This window comes from Callithrix jacchus, chromosome 5 (genome assembly GCF_049354715.1).
Source record: "Callithrix jacchus isolate 240 chromosome 5, calJac240_pri, whole genome shotgun sequence".
NCBI lineage: Eukaryota > Metazoa > Chordata > Mammalia > Primates > Cebidae > Callithrix > Callithrix jacchus.
The window spans coordinates 28,234,252-28,256,105 of record NC_133506.1 but is presented as its reverse complement, the minus strand read 5'-3'; the positions used below and the strand labels follow the sequence as shown (position 1 = coordinate 28,256,105).

At 40.7% G+C, this 21,854-nt stretch overlaps 1 protein-coding gene across 13 annotated transcripts in view; it reads right to left on the bottom strand.

The window, feature by feature from the left end:
• The window catches only part of KIZ (kizuna centrosomal protein), a 111,555-nt gene that overhangs the window by 19,635 nt on the left and 70,066 nt on the right, over window positions 1-21,854 (bottom strand). For 10 of the 13 annotated variants that reach the window (XM_078371505.1, XM_035298467.3, XM_078371507.1 and 7 more), the window contains 3 exons: window positions 21,406-21,499; window positions 13,479-13,644; window positions 12,572-12,637 (listed from right to left, as the gene is read on the bottom strand). In XM_078371505.1, coding sequence (XP_078227631.1) covers window positions 12,572-12,637; window positions 13,479-13,644; window positions 21,406-21,499 — 326 coding nt within the window. The remainder of the gene's footprint in view (window positions 1-12,571; window positions 12,638-13,478; window positions 13,645-21,405; window positions 21,500-21,854) is intronic. The other 3 variants (XM_078371506.1, XM_008995828.5, XM_078371508.1) reach the window with 1 other exon arrangement.

The following is a 21,854-nucleotide window of genomic DNA, read 5'->3' as shown; positions in this document are numbered from 1 at the left end:
ATGCCCTCTGGCTAGTCCTAACATCTGTGTTACTTCAACTATACTGTAAGGTAACTGTGAAAGAGGGACAATATTAACAAAATCAAAAACAGAGCATCTGAATTCTAAAGGTAAAGAATCAGTGTAAAAGAGGTAAAAATGCCGTTTCATTTTTACTTTATAAAAATCAACCAAAAAGTTTTTCAGGATACAAGTCCAGATCTTAATTACCATACGTTATTTCTGCATTCAATTAAACTTATTTCATCAAGGAAAAAATAGCAAAGACGGAAATTAAAAAAAAAAAAAAAAAAAGGAGAAGCTTCTTGATCAACAAAGCCTCCCGGCCACTGGAAGCTGGAGCTGCGCACTGCAGGTTCTCTTGTCCTTTGTCTGAAGGTAAATCACTTGACTCCAGTGATGGCTCTCCTGCTTCTCAGAAACCAGAAAATGTGTCACTGGCAATCAGAAGAGGATTTCTGTGAGAAATACCAAGCTAGTCGTCTTGAGGTAATTTCAGATTTGGGAGGGATTAAGCATTCTGCCCAAACAGAAGAAGGACTGATAATATTACTGGTTTGAGGTAAGCAAGGGAGGAAATTACCAATGTGAAGTGAAATCACTTAGAGCAACAAGGGACCATTCTGATGCTCCGGAAAAGATGGGCCCTTTCTGTGCTCCACGTTTTCCATTCTGGTACCCCTCCCTTCCTTCCTGAAGGTTGTGGGCTCTGTAATTGGGCTTTCGCTCCATGACTTTTGGCTGGCTCACTCTCCTGCCCCATTCAACCAGAGCCCACCACTTCCCAATCACACTCCTCACCAGTGTTTCATCCTTAAGCCTCCGTGGCCCTTCTCCAAGCAGAGTCACCGAAGCCCACCTGGATAGTTTTTATCTGGATGCGGATGCCCTGACATGAGTCATGAAGGTGTGGCAAGATCAGGCTGAGGACTGTTGGGCACATCTCTTGCCCCCAATCCCAGTGTGCACTCCCTCCAACTGCTTAAAGGCAAAGTGAAGTTTAAAAGGAATAAAGATGAAGTGTATTCACCTGGAGGAATGACACTCACTGAGGCCGGACCACAGACATCAAAGCAGCTAGAGAGGGCAGAGCAGCCAGCACTGCTGCCGTCTGATTGAGGATCAGATGCATCAGAGCCAGAGTCGTTTTCCCCACAGCATGCGTCACACCTCTATTTAGTCAGAATTGTTGCACAAAACTATTTATCAAAGACTAAGAGATTATCCACATAGGAAAAACAAAATTAATAGGGCTGGCTAAAACAAATTATAAGTGGTTAAAGGATACATAGCCTGCAGAGAACAAGGTTGGAGAAGGGAGGGTTCAAGGGCAGGTATTGCAAACAGACTGGACGGGGTGGGCACTGTGGATGCAGATGCCTCTGGGGCCAAGCAGGTACCTCCAGTAAGTGACTATCGCCAGGCAGGGGCAGCAGGAAGGGCCTGCCTTGAAGCAGGCAGGGAGGCACATGACCTGTGTGTCCATAGAGCACAGCTGCTCCTTGGCTCCAGCCAATTGCTGCCTGGTGGGAAAGTGGGCCTGGTCTTGCCAGACTTCTGCCTTCTCTTTCTTCTTTTTAAAAACAAAACACTGCACAGACAAAACAGAACATATCTGCAGCCTCAAAACTAGATGGTAGTGAGCAACTTTTTGTGTTCACTGAAAGTGGTACAAGAATACTTAGGGAAAAACTGCAGCCAAAAAATACAAGTTAGATGTTAGGAAAAGCTTTCTTGTTGAAAGGGCTGTTGGAACACGTTACCCAGGGACGATGCATCAGCTGTATGAAGATTTTTAAGGAGCTGTCTGTATGAAACAGATCAGGTTTCAGACTCTGGAGGGAAGAGTGTACTTTTTGCTAGAAGTTCTCAAACAATCAGACATCCTCCGGAAACAGCCCAGGAGACTTGGCCAGGATACTAGCTTTATCAAGCAAGAGTGTAAAGCTATGGACTGAGGGTTGTGGCAATTCAGGCCCAGGATTTTTTAGAAGGAAGAAAGACAGTGATGAGCCAAGCAGTTAAAAGCTGCACTTTGCTGCTGCTCTGCAAATTCATAGTTATTAAATAATGAACAAATAAAGAAGTAAAAGTAATGAATCTAGAAGTTCAAGTTAGACTGTTATAAACAAGGTAGCGACAAAGTTTATATATTTCCGAAGGGAAAAGAATTTAGTTTTTCAACTGCAAGTAAACTATAAGTCTGAAAATTTGAGGACTGGGTGACTGCTTTAAAGGCTTCACTTTCTAGCCTCACTTAGAACCCCAGGGATAGGAGGCTGAGGCAGGAGAATTGCCTGAACCCAGGAGGCGGAGGTTGCGGTGAGCCGAGATCGCGCCATTGCACTCCAGCCTGGCTAACAAGAGCGAAACTCTGTCTCAAACAAAAAACAAAAAACAAACAAACAAAAAGAACCCAGGGAAACATTTCCTAGCCTAAAATGCTCAGAAAATATTGAGTAGTAAAAATGTTTCGATAAAACAAACATTTCTAAAGAATGCAATCATTTTTGGTTGTAATGTTCTGATACACACAGAAACAAACACACACATGCATGCTCAAGCTTTCAGTTCTCAATCTTTTGTTCAAGCATCAATTACATACTCAAATTGGTGCCAAGATTTAGTTTAAAAAGTAGAAAATATTGCAGTTTAAAATGTAAGGCAAGGCAAGGGGGGGGCCATCCCATGCAGTCTACATACAGCTCCAGAAGGTGGAAATCTGTCCTTGTCTATTGACTCCTGCCTGATGACATGAGATAGATGTATTTTCCTCTACTTTGTTACATAAGCTGCCTGAACCCAATCATCTATCTTCCTTCAAACTGCTGAAGGACTCCTGAGACTGCTTTTTATTTTTTGGTATGTGTTTTGTGTCTAGAAAATAGAAATGGTTAGAGAAAGAAAGGGAAAACATGCTGAATAGAGAGGTGAGAGAGAGACGATGCTGAGAGGAGAAAGAGAAAGCCTCAACTTCTTATCTTTTTTCTCTTTTATATGCAAATGTACACCTGCTAAAATACTTCTAAATCTACAAATAAAAAGAAAATATCCGATGAACAAGTGCTTTTAACTCCCCATTACAGGAGCCAGACAAACACTTGGTTCACAGTCTCTAAGGGGTATCTCGGAGGCAGGGAATTTGCCCATTGCTTTTGCAGAAATCCTTAATGAAAAAAAGAAGAGTTGGGCCCAGAAAAAAAATAACAAAGGGAGATGCACACAATACTGTCACTACGGCTAAAAAACTGACCTTGAACCGACAGAGAACTGGGCATGTGTGAGTAGGGAGGGTAACTGCTATTTCTATATGAAGTTAAAATGAAATCCGGAAAATATTCGCTGTCCACTGAGTTTTCCAGCATGGTTACTTTTCACATATTTCTACACTTACGTGTTTTTTCATATTGTACTAGATGTGTTGCTGACACAGCAAATTCGGTCATTTTTGCAAAATAAAATAAAAATTGTGGGATATATTTCTTAAGTTACTTCTAAAGGTAAATATTATCATTGAAAATCCAGAAATCATTTGCCTAGTAATCTGCTTAAATAAAAATAAGGGCGGGGCACTATGGCTCACCCTGTAATCCCAGCACTCTGGGAGGCTGAGGCGGGAGGATCACCTGAGGTTGGGAGTTCAAGACCAGCTTGACCAACATGGTGAAACACTGTCTCTACTAAAAATACAAAAATTAGCCGGGCATGGTGGCGCATGCCTGTAATCCTAGCTACTCGGCAGGCTGATGCAGGAGAATCACTTGAACTCAGGAGGCGGAGGTTGCGGTGAGCCAAGTGCCATTGCACTCCAGCCTGGCAACAAGAATGAGACTCCATCTCAAAAAAAAAAAAAAAAAAAAAAATGGAAACAGGGCCAGGTGCAGTGGCTCATACCTGTAATCCTAGCATTTTGGGAGGCCAAGGTGGGTGGATCACTTGAGGTCAGGAGTTCAAGACCAGTCTGGCCAACACAGTGAAACACCATCTCTACTACAAATACAAAAATACAAAAATTAGCCGGGCATGTTAGCAGGTGCCTATAATCTCAGGAGGCTGAGGTACGATAATCGTTTGAACCCCAGAGGTGGAGGTTGCAGTGAGCCAAGATAGCACCATTGCACTCTAGCTTGGGTGACAGAGCAAGACTTTGTTTCTGGGAAAAAAAAATAGAGAGAGAGAAAATAAGATATGGCTGCTTTTGCAATTGTCAAAATATAGAAAAGTCGTCTATATTTAGGAATTTTTTTAAAAGGCAGGAAGATACACAAATCTTCCATAACAAGGGGTCCATAACAAGAATCACTTTTTATGTCCATCACTTGGGTCCATAACAAGAATCAGTTTTTAGGCCCAGACTTTCTGCAACAAACTCCACTCCACCAGCAGACCTGGACCTGCAAGTTCTATTGCCAAGGTTGCTCTCTGTGCTCCTAGGAAGAGGGCTGATGCACAAGAAGAGACCAGCCTAAATCACAGGGGTCGCCTGGGGCTGCTTCAGAAAACAGAGATTTATATTACAAATTAATATCTATGGGGCACTTAACAACTAAACCTGAAAACAAATTCCAGGCTCGAAACTGACCTTTAACCAGCATTCCCCAAATGAGCGGAAACACTTTCGCTTGGTATTACTTCCCACATATACAGCCACAGTGCCGGCCATTTAACACTGTTCAGTCAGGAGAGGTGAATTTTCAACTCTCAACCTCAAAAAACCTTTGACTTTTCAGAGCTAGAGTAATCTTAATCAGAAAACTGTATTTTATTGATATATTTACATAGATTTTTAAAAAACAGTATATTTTAGCCATTTGTACTCAACGATTTATTTAATGAGAGAAATTAGAAATAGACAATATTACCTTTACCATTATTTATAGTAGGTTCAGAAATAATTACTATAGAAGATGAGCTAGATGCTAAGAATGTAAAATATGAAGAAGTCCATATTCCTTGTAGTTAGTTGAATAGTGCTGTTCCCCTCAACCCAACAAACTCATGGCCTCCCAGAACCTCAGAATGTGACCTTATTTGGGAATAGGTTCTTTACACATAGATTAATTAAGGTTCTCAAGATGAAATCCTTCTGTATTTATAGTGGGCCCTAAGTCCAACTTCTGGGGTCCTTCTAAGAAGAAGAGCAGATACAGAGACACAGAAGAGAAGGCCAAGTAAAGACAAAGGCAGAGATGGGGCTCATACTCCCACAGGCAGGAGCCACCAGCCAGCAGCTTCAGAGGCAAGAGCCCTGCTGACACCTGGACTTCAGACTTCTTGCTCTCAGAACTGTGAGAGTGCATTTCTGTCGTTTTCAGTTTGTGAGACTTTGTTCTAAAAGCTCTAGGAAAATAATACGCTCCAATCCTCCATTTATTAAAATATTTAAAGCTGGATTTCGTCTCTCTCTTAGTTTCCTATGTAAAATGAGGGAGCTCCACAACAGGACCTACAAGGGCTCTTCTGAACCAGGACCCCAGCTCCGCAGTTCTCAAACCTAAGAATTCACCTGGATGTGTTATAAAGTAGTTAGTTATACCTGGGTCCCACCCCCAGAGGTGCAGAAATAATTGGCCAAGGGTATGGCTGGGGCATGGGCATGTTCTAAAACTCCACATGGGATTCTGCAGTGAACCACTGGGGAGAATTTCTCTCAGCATTTATGAGTTCATCTCCTTGAACGTAGAAGCATCCAGTCAGGAAGACCATTCAGAAAGTTCCCTTCTATTCTTTTTGTTTGTTTTTGTTTTTTTTTGAGACGGAGTTTCGCTCTTGTTGCCCAGGCTGGAGTGCAATGGCGCGATCTCAGCTCACCGCAACCTCCACCTCCTGGGTTCAGGCAATTCTCCTGCCTCAGCCTCCCGAGTAGCTGGGATTACAGGCACGCGCCACCATGCCCAGCTAATTTTTTGTATTTTTAGTAGAGACGGGGTTTCACCATGTTGACCAGGATGGTCTCGATCTTTTGACCTCGTGATCCACCCGCCTCGGCCTCCCAAAGTGCTGGGATTACAGGTGTGAGCCACCGTGCCCGGCCGGTACCTTCTATTCTTTAATGACCATGTTAAATGAACAGCACTGCCCTGCAATATAATGAGGAATGTTTTGCTACTGCAAGTAGCAGGTAGCCGGCTCCGTGGGTGAAGCCCCAGCAGGCTGATCCCTGGCACAGAGATGGCCACGTGGATTTTCAACGGACAATCCAGCAACATATGGTGCATTCCTCTGGTTTTACACAAGCTGGGGTTTCCTGTCTCAGGGACAATAGGTAACATGTTTTGACTGATTCTTGTCAGGAAAGTGCTTCTGGGACAGGACAGGTGAAGCACATTCTCGGTAAAGCCTCAGTACTTGCAGTGTTATGCCACTGTGCTTTCCTCTCAGGATAAATCAAGTCACCAGTGACAACCTAGCCACTTATATCTTTCCAGCCCCTTTCCAAATTGATGTAAAACTCATGCAATCGTGTTTTGAGAAGCACTGCCTAGAACTCCAAGTGGCACCCTCTAAATCTATGCTGACCTACTGGAAATATTCTAAATGGATGTCTCAGCATTACCTTGCAAATTTACACTTGCCAAAGAATATCTATGAGGAATGGCACAGTCAGGGAACCACTTTCAACACAGCTTGACCAAGAGAATTGGTGTCAAAAGAATGAGAGGCTGAATGGACATTCTTAGAGGCTTAATCTTCTTGAGATAAAAGCTGAGAGCCCTTTTCACATGGAGCTTAAGGAGACTAGTTTAGCCAGGATGGGCACATGGGGTGGGAAAAGTATTGGTGGAGTGAATGATGGAAAGAGATAGTATTCTGTCCTGAATTAACAAGCATTCAAGAAAATTCCTTAATAGCCCTATTTTTATTCATTTGACAAATTAAGTGCCCACTCTGTGCCAGATACTGTGCTAGGTGCTGGGTTTTTATGACATTTAGCATAGACGCAGCATCTGCTGAAACTAAAACTCACTTAATGCTGAAAGGTAAATTTAGTGTGAATACAAACAAAATTGTCCATGTGGGGAGTTTTCACTTTGGAGGCATAAGTAGTTCAAAAGACAGACTTTCTCTCCCAATCTAGATAAGTATCACTTTTCTCATGGCCTGAGTGTTTCAGGAAACTGACCTACAGTATTAGGTCAGGAAGTGTTTCAGGGAAACTGACTTCCCAACAGCCCACCTGGGCTCAGGTTTGTCCTACTTTATAAAAGGCATACCTCTTGGGACAAGCCGGTTTGAAAATCCTTGCAAGCTGACCACCTCTCCAGGCCTAACCCAAGAGAAAGAAAAGGCAATCTTTGTTTATCTTTGCTCTCAGAAGCAGCCTTGCAATGCTCATCTTCTGTTACAATGTATGCTGATGTTTAATTGGTCCTCATACCCTGATGCAGTTGTCTTTTTGGTAAAATAAAAGAGGCAGGGTAGGCTAGGCATGGTGGCTCATGCCTGTAATCCCAGCAGTTTGGGAGACCAAGATAGGTGGATCTCTTGAGGCCAGGAGTTCCAGATCAGCCTGGCCAACAGGGCAAAACCATCTCTACTAAGAATACAAAATTAGCCAGGCATGGTGGAACACACCTGTAATTCCAGCTACTCAGGAGGCTGCGGCACAAGAATTGCTTAAACCCAGGAGGCAGAGGTTGCAGTGAGCCGAAATCATGCCACCACAATCCAGCCTGGGTGACAGAGTGAGGCTCTGTCTAAAAATAAATAAATAAATAAACAAACAAACAAATAAATAAATAAAATAAAATAAAATAAAATAAAAGAGGTAGAGTAGTGAAATGGAAGAAGTTCAGGGACCCAAATCCCAAAGTCTGAGTTCAATTCAAAATCTATCACACTAACTACACGGCCTTGAGCAGACACCTTTCTAAGTTTCTGTTTGACCACTTGTAGGGCAGTAATAATGTTTACCCTATAGGACTGTTGTGAAGCTTAGAGATGAGGGAGGCTTAGCGAGGGCAGGGATCCCATCTTCTGTGGTCCCTGGTATCCCAGGATTCAGCCCAAGTAAAAGTATTAATTATATTAATTAATACAATTAAGGATTTTATATATGATTATAACTAACATATGTATCAATACATCTAATTATATATTAATTATATACAGAAAACCATACATTTAGAGACATAAAAATTCATCTTTGATTTCCACCAGATTCTTTAGTGAACAACAACTAGACTAATAAAAGGGGTAGATTATACTCACAACAACAGATCATACAGGCTATGGAATACTGACTTTATGTGTGTAGTTGGGGCAGCAGTGTGTGACCAGGAGAGTTTCTATGTAAATCTCAACACAGAAAACTCACATGTTCCATAATAATGATTAACAAGGCAGATGCCTTCAAAGTGATAGCTGACTCTTTAAGGAGGAGCCCCTCGGCCAAGATAACCTCCATTTGGGGTGATGAGCAAATGAGAAAGGAAATGAAGACACAAGAATGCTGGCACACTGTATTCCATTTAGCAAAGAGTAAGAAGCACAGTCCCTTGGCATTAGAATGGATGTCAGGGGTCACAGAAACAAGAATTCCTTCCAAAATGCCTCTTTTAGCAAGTCACAGGGCCAGGCAAGGTAGCTCATGCCTATAATCCCAGAACTTTGGGAGGCCAAGGCGGGCGGACTGCTTGAGCTCGGGAGTTTGAGACCAGCCTGGTGAAATCCCGTCTCCATAAAAAATACAAAATTATCCAGGCATGGTGGTGCATGCCTGCAGTCCCAGCTACTTGAGAGGCTGAGGAAGGAAGATCACTTGAGCCCAGGAGATAGAGGCTATAATGAGCTGTGATCACACCAATACACTTCAGCCTGGGCGACAGAGCAAAACCCTGACCCTGTCTCCAGTATTGAGAAGACTGGTGCCCCCACTGGACTCACTGCTTTAAAAAGTGTTCCAAAAAAAAAAAGTCATGGTTCTTGCCATGGTTCAAGCACTCACATCTGGAAGGTATTGAACCTGGTTTTGCTGAAATGAAGAGCTAGAAAGTTGTTTTGTTACTGAGCTACTCTCTATAATTAAGCTCAATAAATATTCTGCCTGGTATATGGCAGCTCCTCAAATATTTAAAGAGCTACTGTGCACTTACTTCCCAGGTTAAACCTCCCCAGGACCCCCTCATTCTGATAACGGTGACTTCACAGCCTCCCACCCCAACCCCCTGTGACTTCCCAGATTTCACCTCAGCCACGTCTTCTCTTACACTTCTTCTGAAATGGCTAAAAAGCAAGTAAAGACACACAGAAGGACCCCACACTGAAGAACGGCACCTCTGGGCACCTTTAGTTACGTTAGTTACTACCGTAACCTCCTCATCAATTCAAGGAGAAGCGGTAACGAGCAGCTGTCAGTCATAACATCTGAGTGTAGTTACACTACAGTAGCCCCAAACCTCACTACAAAGCAATCTCAGCCACAAAGGAGCTTCCCACAAAATGAAACCATAGGAACACTTTGAAGATAATTTTAGTGTATTGAGAAGACTGGTGCCCCCACTGGACTCACTGCTTTAAAAAGTGTTCCACATATATGTGTGTATATTTTACAAAGGATGCGCCACAGAACATTAATTCTGTTGGATGTTAGGAAGAGTTCTATTTTCAAAAACATAAGTCATCTCAAACTCTAGGATCACACTTTTAAACAATTCCTTTGCTGAAAGTCGTCTAAGTCTTCACTATGCTTCTATGCATTATGCATACTGCAGAGAGAGAGAAGGGTCATACAGGGCTTGACAACAAAATATGTTAATTGATGTATTTTCTGAGTGGAGCATTGCAAAGAACACATTTCGGGAAATGCTGCATTAGCTCAATACTTGTGGGGCAGCACACTCATCAGGGGAGGTCTTCCACCTGATACCCTACGTCTTCCACTATGAGTACATAGGGGTTACCAAGGGCCCATAGGCACCCCCAGGCAGAGATGTCTGGGCCCTGACTCATGAGATCTTCAGGAGTACTTCAGCAGCTGTTTGGGATTTTTCTCAACGGATTTCCTCAGGGGACTAAGTGGAAGTTGGAAGTTGGAAAGTATCATCAAACTCTCCTTGAGATTCCTTTTTGATAATGTAAACATCCTTCTGGATTTGAATCTCAACTGTGTTCTCAAGTGGCAATTTCTTGCAGAAACTAACATAGCAGGACCACCGGGAAGTACTGTCTTGCAGGTACTGCAGCAGCGCTGTGCCTGCGTGGGTCCTGGTCCCAAGTGGCTACCACAGCTCGGGGAAGGCATGCAGGTCCACAGGAACAGACTAGAAATGTCCACTCTTCTGGGGCGGGGGGGTTCATCTGTCACGCTGCACCCCCATACTCTCTGCTTCTGTTCCTCTTTCAGTTTGCTGTGTGAGGCTTCCTCATAGCTGGCATGGAAATGCGGGGGATTGCGGGGGCCACGGAAGACCGAGAACTCTAATCATGTTCACATGAATATTATCCTACATCACAGATAAAATTGAGTGTCTAGTATCTGCTCGGCACTTTCACAAATGATTTCATTTAAACTGTAAGATAATTCTGTTGGGCAGTATGTCTGCTTTCCCAATACAGAGGCTCAGAGAGGGTGGAGAAACAGAGCAAGGAGTAAAAGAGCTGACAATGATGGCTCGTTCCAAAGCCCCAGCCCAACTGCTACATTTCCTCAACCCCCAGCAATATTTCTTTTCTTTGGAATATTCTAGAAGGAATGCAGCCCATACATACACATCCAGCATGCACCCGCCCAAACAGGAAACCCCAGCAGAACTAGTATAAAGAGGCAGGCGGACTCCGCCGTAAACTACGTGCTCGCTTTACTCGACCGAGAGCCAAATCTCCCACAGTCACAGACGTTTAATAAAGGGATGATAGTCAGGACCTCAGAGACCAAAGTAGCCACAGTGATGGACAAAGCAACAGTATTAGCAGTGCCAAGGTGCATGAGGCCCTCAAACATGAATGTCATGGGACGTCCCGGGGTGGGGAGAGTGCACTGGCACGGACAGAACGGCAACACTTTAACAAAGTGTATGGCTTTGCTAATTTTTTTTTTTTATTTCAAAAGGTTTTCTTTTTGTCTAATATTTTGGCACAAAATAGGCACAACACATTTTTTAAAAACTGCCAACTATTGATTAATCAATGGCAGGTTGTTAGAATTACAATTTCTTTTAAAATCTTAATGGCAAATAGCCCAGGTTGCTTCTAGGCATACTGCACATCTTTCTGCATAATGGAGGATTTGAAACCCTGGTACTTAACTAACGGTTTTCTTACAAAGAAAGTCTGTGAGAAAACACATTTGCATTACCTTTAGGGAGAGTCAACTACTCCCAGCAAGGGATGATTGTAAAGAATGGTGAGAAGAGAAGAAAGAATGAACAACTACGTCATTTCCTGGTTTCTCCTCAACAAGCTTTTATAATTTTAACTGAAATAAATCCAGAGGCCATTAGATACTTCTGCATCCAAAGGTAAACGCAAGGGAAAAGCATCCAAACGACTTCTTGGTTATCTGTAGTTTGGGATCATCTATATTTCTATTAATAAAAATAACAGGGACCCATATCAGATTTTTCTGAAAATGAAAACTAAAAACACTATGAACATATCATTGGGGAAAATGTTTAAAATTATAAAAAACCTGCATTTTGGAGTGAAATATTATCTGGATGCATAATATGTACAATAATTGTTCTTCCATAAACTCCGTTTTCAAAACCAGAGTTCATCACAGGAACATGAGTTTAAAAAATTAATCATCATGCCAGGAACTGCACTCTGCCATAAAAGCAAATCATTCTTTTCTGCTTACAAACAAAAACAAAACTACCACATATGCAGATGCATGCCTCAGTACCTTGATGCAATGGTGTATTTACTTGTATAAATATTTAAAGTCAGACCTTTGAATTTATAATGAAGTAGTACACCACTTTACAAAACAAGGTACTAGTAAATTCAGACTATGACAAATAGAACTCTGTACAGAATACTAATTGCTGCTGTTGATATTCTAAAAAGAAAAAAAATAATGATATCATTCAGATTCCACCTAAAAAAGCCTAATACATGTGCAGAAATCTTAATAGGTCTTGATGAAGCCTGATTGGTACAACTTTTAAATTATCAGACAGGTTTTTAACTGAGGCAAACGCAAGCTTCCTATTTGGCATTTTTTTTCTTAATTTCCTGCTCTTATTTTAATATACATATTCAATTACAACAGGAAAAAAAAGAGTAAAATCAGACACATCTATAGTTTGCTATGTAATGACTGGGTGTTCCCCAGGGAGATGGACCGTTTCACACAGACGCAGGTGCAAAGGGTGCGTGCTGGTGGATGTTACAGATGTAAATACGTAACACGGTGAGGAAGAATTCAGCAGACACGGTGATTTTCCACCTTAGTTTATGTTAACATAAGCATTTACGTTCTGCCCTTATGACTGATCTCCTGCTCCAGCACGCAGTAGCTGAATACACTTGCTCTTCGTGGGGTCCAAAAATCACTAACCAAAAATGTTCTGATTATACAACAATGCTAAATTCTGTGTTTGAACCTCTTATATAGCCATAGCTTTACCTGTGATTGGGATATCTGCAGCCACATTTTCTTTCTTGTTCTTGTCTCCACAGCCACTTGAAACTTCTAAAAATTGGATGTATAGTAATAAAAATGATTTCAAAGTTAAGAAATAGATCCTTTGGATGTTTAATTGCCATTCCTTTCATGTTCACTTTTTTTTGTTGTTGTTAATGTATTTCTTGTCTGAAATAACACTGTTACTAAAAGGAAACCTATTCTAAAATTAAGGCATCTCATAAATGAAAATTTAAAAATAAAATTAAATAAAGGTACTCTATGTTGCTTTCATGCAAAATAATTTGCCCTGACATCTATCAAATCTGGGTTAGACATGAAATAAGCAAGTCTCACATCCTGCACTTCTACATCGACTCGAGCAATTCCTGAGGAATTCATAGCTGTCTTGGAAAACCACATGTCTTAGCAGTAATGCTAAAATAATAACAGTTTCTGGGTACTCAAAACTGGTTAGTAAATTTTGGGGGCATAAATTCATTGATTCTTAATCAACTGTTTGGATACTGACAAGGTTCTATTACAACTAAAAGGTATGTTTACAATTATGAGTAAATTCCACTAAGTGATATCAAAAACTTCACAGTATTTTATGGAATCATCTTCATCTTTGTGGGAAAAAAATTATCTACTGCCAAGTGATTAGTTTTGTTAAGATTTCCCAATTTCTTCATACTTATTTTGTTAGAAAGTCACTAGAACTACAGACTTACAGTTAGATTTCCCATTCCTGTTAGACTAAAGGGAAGATGGTATAAAACAAATAACATATTATGCATATTAAAATCAGAGGTATTCTCTAGTCAGTGATAGTCCATAGGTATACCTCGAGAAGGATGATGGTCCTGAATGCCTTTTTGCTGTGGACACACACTTTAACAATAGTTACCTTGTTCCCTTGTAGGAACACTGTGGAGCCATACAGCAGGTTTAGCTTCCTTCACTCCACTATTGTCATTCAGAATAGATGACAAGCTGCAAGATGATTCACTACTGTGAACAGTTGACCTATGGCCACACTCTTCTGTAAGGGCGTTTCTCAATAATGCTGTTGCCTATAGTATTTCAAAAAAAAAAAAAGCACAAAGAAATAAAAAACTGCAGCCACATTTCCCTTGGTCTCAAAGACGTAGCCTTCAAATATAATTTTATGTTAAGCTTTACTTAGGATTTAATTTGTTTCCTACATTTAAATAAAATTTAAATGTCAAGATAAATAACACCTGGTCATTTTCTACTATAATCTAATTCCTTGCAAGTTACCCTCACAATAATACACTTTTTGAGGGCTGAATCTTATATAATGCAGAAATGTTTTTCTGCTTGTGAAGTATGCATATGAAATGTGACTACCTCTGTTAATCTGGGCAGGTTTATCCTCCCTTTGATATATATAAATGGCAGAGCCTCAGACCTCCTTTCTGAAGAAAAAATTTATTCTGTCATTACATGAATCCTATTTTCCAGGCATGTCAGACAGAATTACTCTGAACCGGGAAAGAGATCTGGAAAGATGTGACCTTGCAATATCCATATCCTCCTAAAAATGACCCATACACTTCCCCTAAACAAGAAGACTGCAGAAACATTTGTAACTGAAGAGGATGCACTGAGCACAAAGATAGCTGCCTCATTCTAAATCCCAATCTTCAATCAAGTACGAACATGGTCTGCACTTTGCCTCTAAGTTGGCGCGGGATCTGGGGGAACTCTCCCACCACATTGCTTATCTGTTTTCAAAGGCATTGTCTTACTTACATACATCATGTGTCCTGAGCAAGGGTGAGGACACAGGTTTTTATCAGAGCCAAATTTAGAGGTGGAGAAAAGGCAACTGCCTTTAGTCCTGACATCCCTGCAGAGTTCTTGCCTTCTGCCCTCCCTAGGACTGGCTGACCTCCTGGACCCATGGCCTACCCTAGGAGCTAGAACAGCTGATTAGGGGAATTTAAGGAGTTCTAGTCCCCTTGGCCAAAGAACTTGGTGTCAAGTTAGCCTTGCAGCCAGGACCTTTCTGTGGTACAGTTCTAGTGACCAGGGGCTTTTCCTCTGTTTCCAGAAACTACTCCCTGGATTTCACTCCACTGTGATAACTCTGTTGGGATGACCTGCTCAGTATGCCCATTTCTGCAGACTAAGGGGAAGGCATAGGGTCCTGCCTTTGAAGCCTAGGCCAAGGCTGGTTACAATCAATGCCCCCCCTCCCAATTGCCTACAAGGACCACTGCACTGTACCTGCTTCTGGAATCTACCATGAACACCTTTCCAATGAGTCCCAGTATGCTTGGTAAGAATACCGCCATTGCTAACAGTTCTACACTGAGCCCTTTCTCCATGGTGAGGTAAGCACTGTGGCGAGCACACTGCACTGCTAGTTTAGTTTACTTTGCATGCAGACACTCCTTGACTTTATGAAGGAGTCACATCCAATACACCCACCACAAGTTGAAAAAACGGTAAGCTGGAAACGTATTTAACACACCTAACCTTCTGAACATCATAGTTTAAGTTCTGCCTAACTTAAACTGCTCAGAACACTCACATTAGCCTACAGATGGGTAAGACAAAGCCTATTTTATTATAAAATGTTGATTTTCACATGGAATTTGTTGGATACTATACTAAAAATGAAAGATATAATTGCTGTATGGGTATTTGCAGTATGGTTTCCACTGAATGCCTATCACTTTCACACCACTGTGAAATCAAAAAGTTGTAAGTTGAACCACTGGAAGTCTGGGACTATCTGTATTTTATCCCATTTATCTTTACTACTCAATACTTATCTCCAGGATTTCTGTTACTTTTTTGATAGAAATGTTTATAAAAGAACATATCTTTTAAGATAATTCTATAGATAATTCATCAAAGATGATAAGCAGGGACAAAGACAAAAGTAGCCTCAGACAAGGATAGACAAGAATAGGTCATAGATTTTTAGTCGAAAACAACTTCTTTTTGAGACGGACTCTCATTTCTCGCCCAGGCTGGAGTGCAGTGGTGTGATTGCAGCTCACTACAACCTCTACCTCCCAGGTTCAAGTGATTCTTGTGCCTCAGCCTCCCAAGTAGCTGGGATTACAGGCGTGTGCCACCACAGCAGGCTAATTTTTGTAATTTTAGTAGACACGGGGTTTCACCATGTTGGTCAGGCTGGTCTCGAACTACTGTCTTCAGGTGATCTGTGCTCCTTGACCTCCCAAAGTGCTGGGATTATAGATGTGAGCCACTGCGCCTGGCAAAAACAACTTCTGCAGTCAGGAAAACATCTGTAACACATTCTCAAGATGTACTGTTTGCAGATGTTCCAGAAAAGTACATTTCTAAGGAAACCTCCAATATGAAGGAGATTACAATCTGAGACTGATGACACTAACCCACAGGGAAGCTCAGAGAAGAGTTAACAGGTTGCTTTACTAAATTTCATGCTGGGACTCAATGAGTTCTGCAAATTGGTGCTAATTCTCTGAAAAAATATCACCAGACAACAATTTTACCACAGGCTTTCTGATAGTGCTTATGAATGACCAATGCATGGGTTTCAACTTACCTGTTACTAATAAAGGCTCTCTTTGAATCATGTACATTCGGAGCCCAGAAGAGATAACCAGAGATTGTTTCACTGTTCTCAGCAGTCCAAAGCCTAAGTCAATACCAACAAACCACCCTCTCACTTTTCAGCCTTCCCAGGAGTCAGGAGAAAGGGCTTGGAAATTAAATGTCAGGGCACACACTACTTGTGGAATGACTGATGTTGATACCTCCATATTTCAGACATTATGGCAGATAAATCGTTCAATGAATTATACCTACAGTGCTATTCCTTTAATTATTAGCTCAGTTCTACCAGAATTTTCCTCCATGTTCAGTTTAAGTATTAATCTTGCTATGTCTAGAACCCCAAGAATCATCTAGGCTGACTCTTAAATTATATCCAAAAATTGAATGGTTGTGATATTCAAACATACAGACAGACAGATGAAGATATTAATGGAAACGACATTGTGTCCAAAACACCATTAAGAAAAATGACAGAAATTAAACTGCTAAAAATATTGCAACAAAATGTCCAAATTTATATGTTAAAAGTTTTTGCAAGTCAATAAGAAAACATATTACTAACCTAATGGAAAAATGAGCAAAGAACATGAGCTGGCAGATTATGAAAAAAGAACTACAAATAGCTAATAAATAGGTAGAGAAAAAGTTTGACCTCAATTGTAATAAAAAGGTCAAATGAACAACAAAAAAATTGGATGTCATTTTCATCTCTCAAATTGGTGCCCCTAAAAAAAAAGTTGATAGTATACAATTTCATAAAGAACTCAGAGAAATGATTTATTCATCCATTCCTGGTAACTCTGATGACCCTTCTAGAGTGAGATCTGGCTATGCATAGCAAAACCCTGAAAGATATACCCACCTTTTGACCTAATAATTCTACATCTAGGAATTCATTCTAAGGAAATATTATAGATATCTGTAAAATCTGAATTGCACAGATACTCTTGGAAACTTTTTTACTAGAGGAAAAATTAGAAAATGTTGAACAACAGGTAAATGACTGAAGTGACAGTAGACCTCTAGAAAGCCATTTGAAATGATGTAAATAGAACAGGTAATGGTATGAAAGAATTCACCTTGCAGCATATGGGGATAAACAAAACAAGGTGATGTGTACAAATAATGCAACCTATGTTTTTCAACATACTGAATTTTTTTTTTTCTTGAGACGGAGTTTCACTCTGTCATCTAGGCTAGAGTATAGTGGCACAATCTCGGCTCACTGTAACCTCCGCCTCCCAAGTTTAAGCAATTCTTGTGCCTCAGCCTCCCAAATAGCTGGGATTACAGGTGCGTGCCATCATACTAATTTTTCTATTTTTAGTAGAGATGGAGTTTTGCCATGTTGCCCAGGCTGGTCTCGAACTCCTGACCTCAGGTGATCCACCCATCTTGGCCTCCCAAATAAATATATTAAATATTAAAAACCACACATCATAATGTTAACAGGGTTATATATAAATAGCAGAATAGTGGGATCATGACCAGTTTTCTTCTTTTTGTTTACCTTACTATTTCAAGATTTTTTAATGCTTGTTTTTAAAAAAAAAAACATATGCTAGCTCTAAAGAAATCCAATTTCTGCTATTCATGGTACCAATACAAAGAGAAAATGAATGCAAATGCACCTGATAAAATGAAATTCCCTTCTATGTGCAAACCAGTGTTACTAATACAGACACAGAAAAGTAAAATAATTAAAAATCATGCATGTGGACAGCAGATATTTTCCCCTAATATGCAGATTTAGCTGACTCTTCCTTGAGGTTCAAGAACATTCCTTTTGGACACTGGAAGTAATTCCTTGGTCTTTAAAGAAAAGTGCAAGCATCATTACTTAAGTTCTAAGTTAAAGGGAATGAAGGGATTTTATCTGTGTAGCAATTTTTTTAAATTGGGAAGATATTTATATGACCTAGCAAATAAGTATGCAGGAGATAAGAACAAGAAAACAGTCCAGCATTTGGGGAAAGCATCTTCCTGGTGAATAAAACTGGTCTGTGTGTATGGTGAGGGCAGGACCCGATCTACTCTATGAGTGTCACCAGCAAGTTGCTCTGCTGTGACAAAGTTCTCCAGAGTGGAAACAGATATCCATTGGGAGAAAAGTAATATTAAGGCATTTTGTATTTTAATGAAACACCCAACTCATTTTTTCTCCACAAAAAGTAATTACAAATTTTTCTGATTTAAAAGCATGCAGCTCAATTATGTAATTGCCTAATGGGTTATGCGGGCACTGTGGACCTTATCTGGTCTCCTGGGGACATAATCTGAGTTTCTACGGCTTTGATGATGTATTTACTCAAGAGAAGGGATTGACTCGCTGACAGCACAGGGACCCACAGGTAAACATCATTTACATGCGGCTTTTTAATTAGCCATTTACCCAAGAGATCAAAAAAAGTATTTCTGAGCTTCATTAGACTCTTAGCTAAGGAGTTTCTAGTAGAGCTTTTTTAAACTTTGAAAATCACTTACTTTTAAGATTTTATCTAAAGAGAGAGATTTAACCCTAGCATTTACTAAATGTGTACATGGTTTCAATACACAGAAACAACTCAAAGACACTTTATTTCACTAATTGAAAAAGAATGACATGTAAACCAAAACAGTTCTAGGACTTACAAAGCATTTGATCCTTAGGTTCACAAACCTGCCCTGCTTGTATCATTTTGTTAATATTGTTCTTGGGGCTGTGCATTTCTTCAACCACATCCTAACTGTACGAGAAATTACCAGTTTACTTCCATTTTTAAGGCTAGATTTTGTCATTAATGCATTGGTAATTTTTATGATTGTCACTAAAGTGACAATCACATTGTGATCATTAAAGATCACAATGATTTAAAAACCAACAAAGATCTATTATGGAGGCAGAATATAATTTGTTTCATTAGTTATTAGTTGGACAGCACCCCCTCCCATTATTGGAAAAATTACGAGTGGATTGATTGATTGGGACTTGGACCATGTTTTCTAATATAAACAATACCATTTTTAAAAAAAGATTAGATAGTAAAAGACGCCAATCAACACTTATTTTACCCTTAAAATGCCTGAGATGTGATATACTTGCAGTGAACAAGTATAAAAAATAATGGTGTTATAAGACAGTGCTAAATCAAAGGAACAATAAAACCCAAACAATATCTTTCTTAAGATCTACGTTCATCAGCCGGGCATGGTAGCTCACACCTGTAATCCCAGCACTTTGGGAGGCCGGGGGAGGCAGATCACCTGACGTCAGGAGTTTGAGACCAGCCTGGCCAACATGGTGAAACCCTGTCTCTACTGAAAATTTAAAAAAAAATTTATACTCTTGCCATGGTGGCATGTGCCTGTAGTCCCAGCTACTTGGGAGGCTGAGGCAGGAAAATCGCTTGGACCCAGGAGGCGGAGGTTGCAGTGAGCCGAGATCATCACTGCACTCCAGACTGGGCAACAGAGCGAAACTCTGTCTTCAAAAAACAAACAACAAAAAAGACCCACATTCATCAACAGAGAAGGAATTGATCTAGGTTATCTTTGAAAAGGGGCATGAAATCTGTAAGAGGCATACAGGGGGCTGTATCTATCTTTTTAATAATTTATTTCTTCCCCCTAAAGCAAAGGGGAAGGGAAGGAAGTTTGAGGAGAAGAGAGAGGAGAGAGAAAGAGCAGAAGAGAGAGAAGGTGGGTGAAGTTGGGGTAGGACACAAGGAGGAGAAAGGGAGTGGGGTTCGAAGATGAGGTAAAGGTGGATGATGAGAAGGGGGTCTGAAACAAATACGGTGCAATGGTAACAACAACACAGGTGAATTGGGTTGTGGGCACGGGATTAGTGGGTCCGTCCTATCACTGAATATATGTATGTGTGAAATGCTAAAAAACAAAAGTCCTGCTGCTCTCTTAATTGGAGTGGCAAGGAAAGAGGTGTCTGAGTAGGACTAAAGGTGCTCTCGAAGGCTGGAGGGGCAATTCTAGAGGCTTTAGACAGCATAGCTACGTGGGCATGTGACTTTAGGACAGACGCAGCAAGGTGTGTCTCCAGAAGGTGCAGATATATAATCCTTGAACTATGAGCATGGTAATAATAGTTTTTAAAACACCTTAAAAAGAATCAAAGCCAGAAAATTCTATATTATGTATAAGGATGAAAAAACATGCTTTGAAACAAGACATATTCCCCAGATGTTCAACCTAGGAGAAGAAAGGCTGTTTCCCTGGGTGTGGCTTTTCTAGGGAATGAGGACAGAATATGCCAAAGGACATGCTCTAAACTTGGGTTTCTAGTTCTTCCCTTCAGAATTTCCTTGGGAACTTGCTCCATCCATTTCCATTTTCCGTTCATCTTCAAACTCTCTCTTGGCACCAGCTCCCAAATCATGACCCTCCTTCCTCTTCCCTGAACCACTGCTGCAGGGCTCTCTCCTTCAATGTCTCAGTCCCAAACCAAACATGAAATTCCCTAAGAAACTGCAGAAATCCTATCACAGCTCTGTTCAAAAAGCTCCAGTGACTTTTCAAAAGGTACGAAAGTCAACAGTCTCCGTGGCCTGGCACTGGATGCTGCACAGCATGGCAAGAAACTACCTCTTGTGCTCCTTCTTACCACCCCCAGACTTGAGCCCACGCTTCGGCCTCAGGATGTCCATGTCCCCTGAATTATGTGTTGGGTTCCCCAGTGTGTTCTTTGGCTCATGGCAACCCTCTCTTGTCGCTTCTGCCCCCATGCAACTCATACCATCAAAAACCTGTCATTTAAGGGTTCTCTCAGAGTCATAGCTTGGCTCTCTTTCCTGAAACCCCTATTTTTGCCATTTTCTTGTTATATGCATCCCATGATGTCAGACCCCAGAAGGAGGGGCCATATTTTATTTGTCTCTTTCCCTCCGATGGATCTGGGCTGATATCTGTGTACAGTAATGGATCAATACGTATTTGCTGAATTGACGTGAATGACTAGATAGTATTTCTAAAGTATGGCGTGGAGACGGAAAACCCGAGTGTTATCTTATAGATGCCTCGATAGTTCTTGGAAAATGAATTCCTACATAAAACATTATGTAAAAGGCCTGAGGTCCAACCACAAAACCTCACTTACTACTTTTCTTACTGTTTTTTTTTTTTTTTTTTTTCAAATATAACATTTCCTCAAATGAGTAACTTGCACATCTTGAGATATATGGTTTTTAAAAATAAAAATTACTAAACTTGCCCTCTGGTCCACATCTGTGATCGGGAAAACTTCAGATAGTTTAGCTACTGACCTCTTCTTTGAGAGAATTATCCTGTTCTTTCAAGGTGGCAACATGCTGACCCACCTGTGTCCTCGGTCTGCTTGAGTCTGGTGCTTGTCCAGGTCTATAAAACAGAAACAGGACACTCACTATAGACTTGTAATATTATAAGATTCCCACATTTTTAAAGGCCTCAATTATGTTAGTAGAACACAGTTTATCCAGAAAAGTCTGGAACTCAACATATTCTGGACTAAGGGAGTTTGAGTCCAAGTATCTTTTTTTCTTTAAACTTTTAAAACCTTTGGTTATTATTTCATTGCTAAATAAGTATTCTCAACTTTTGCTGCACATAGAACAACCTGGGGAGCTTTGCACAATCTGGGTGCCTGATGCCACCCCTATAGAGTCTAGGAAAATTGGACTGGGGTGTGGCCTGGCCAATGGGATTTTTTTTAAAATTTTATTTAAAATTTTAT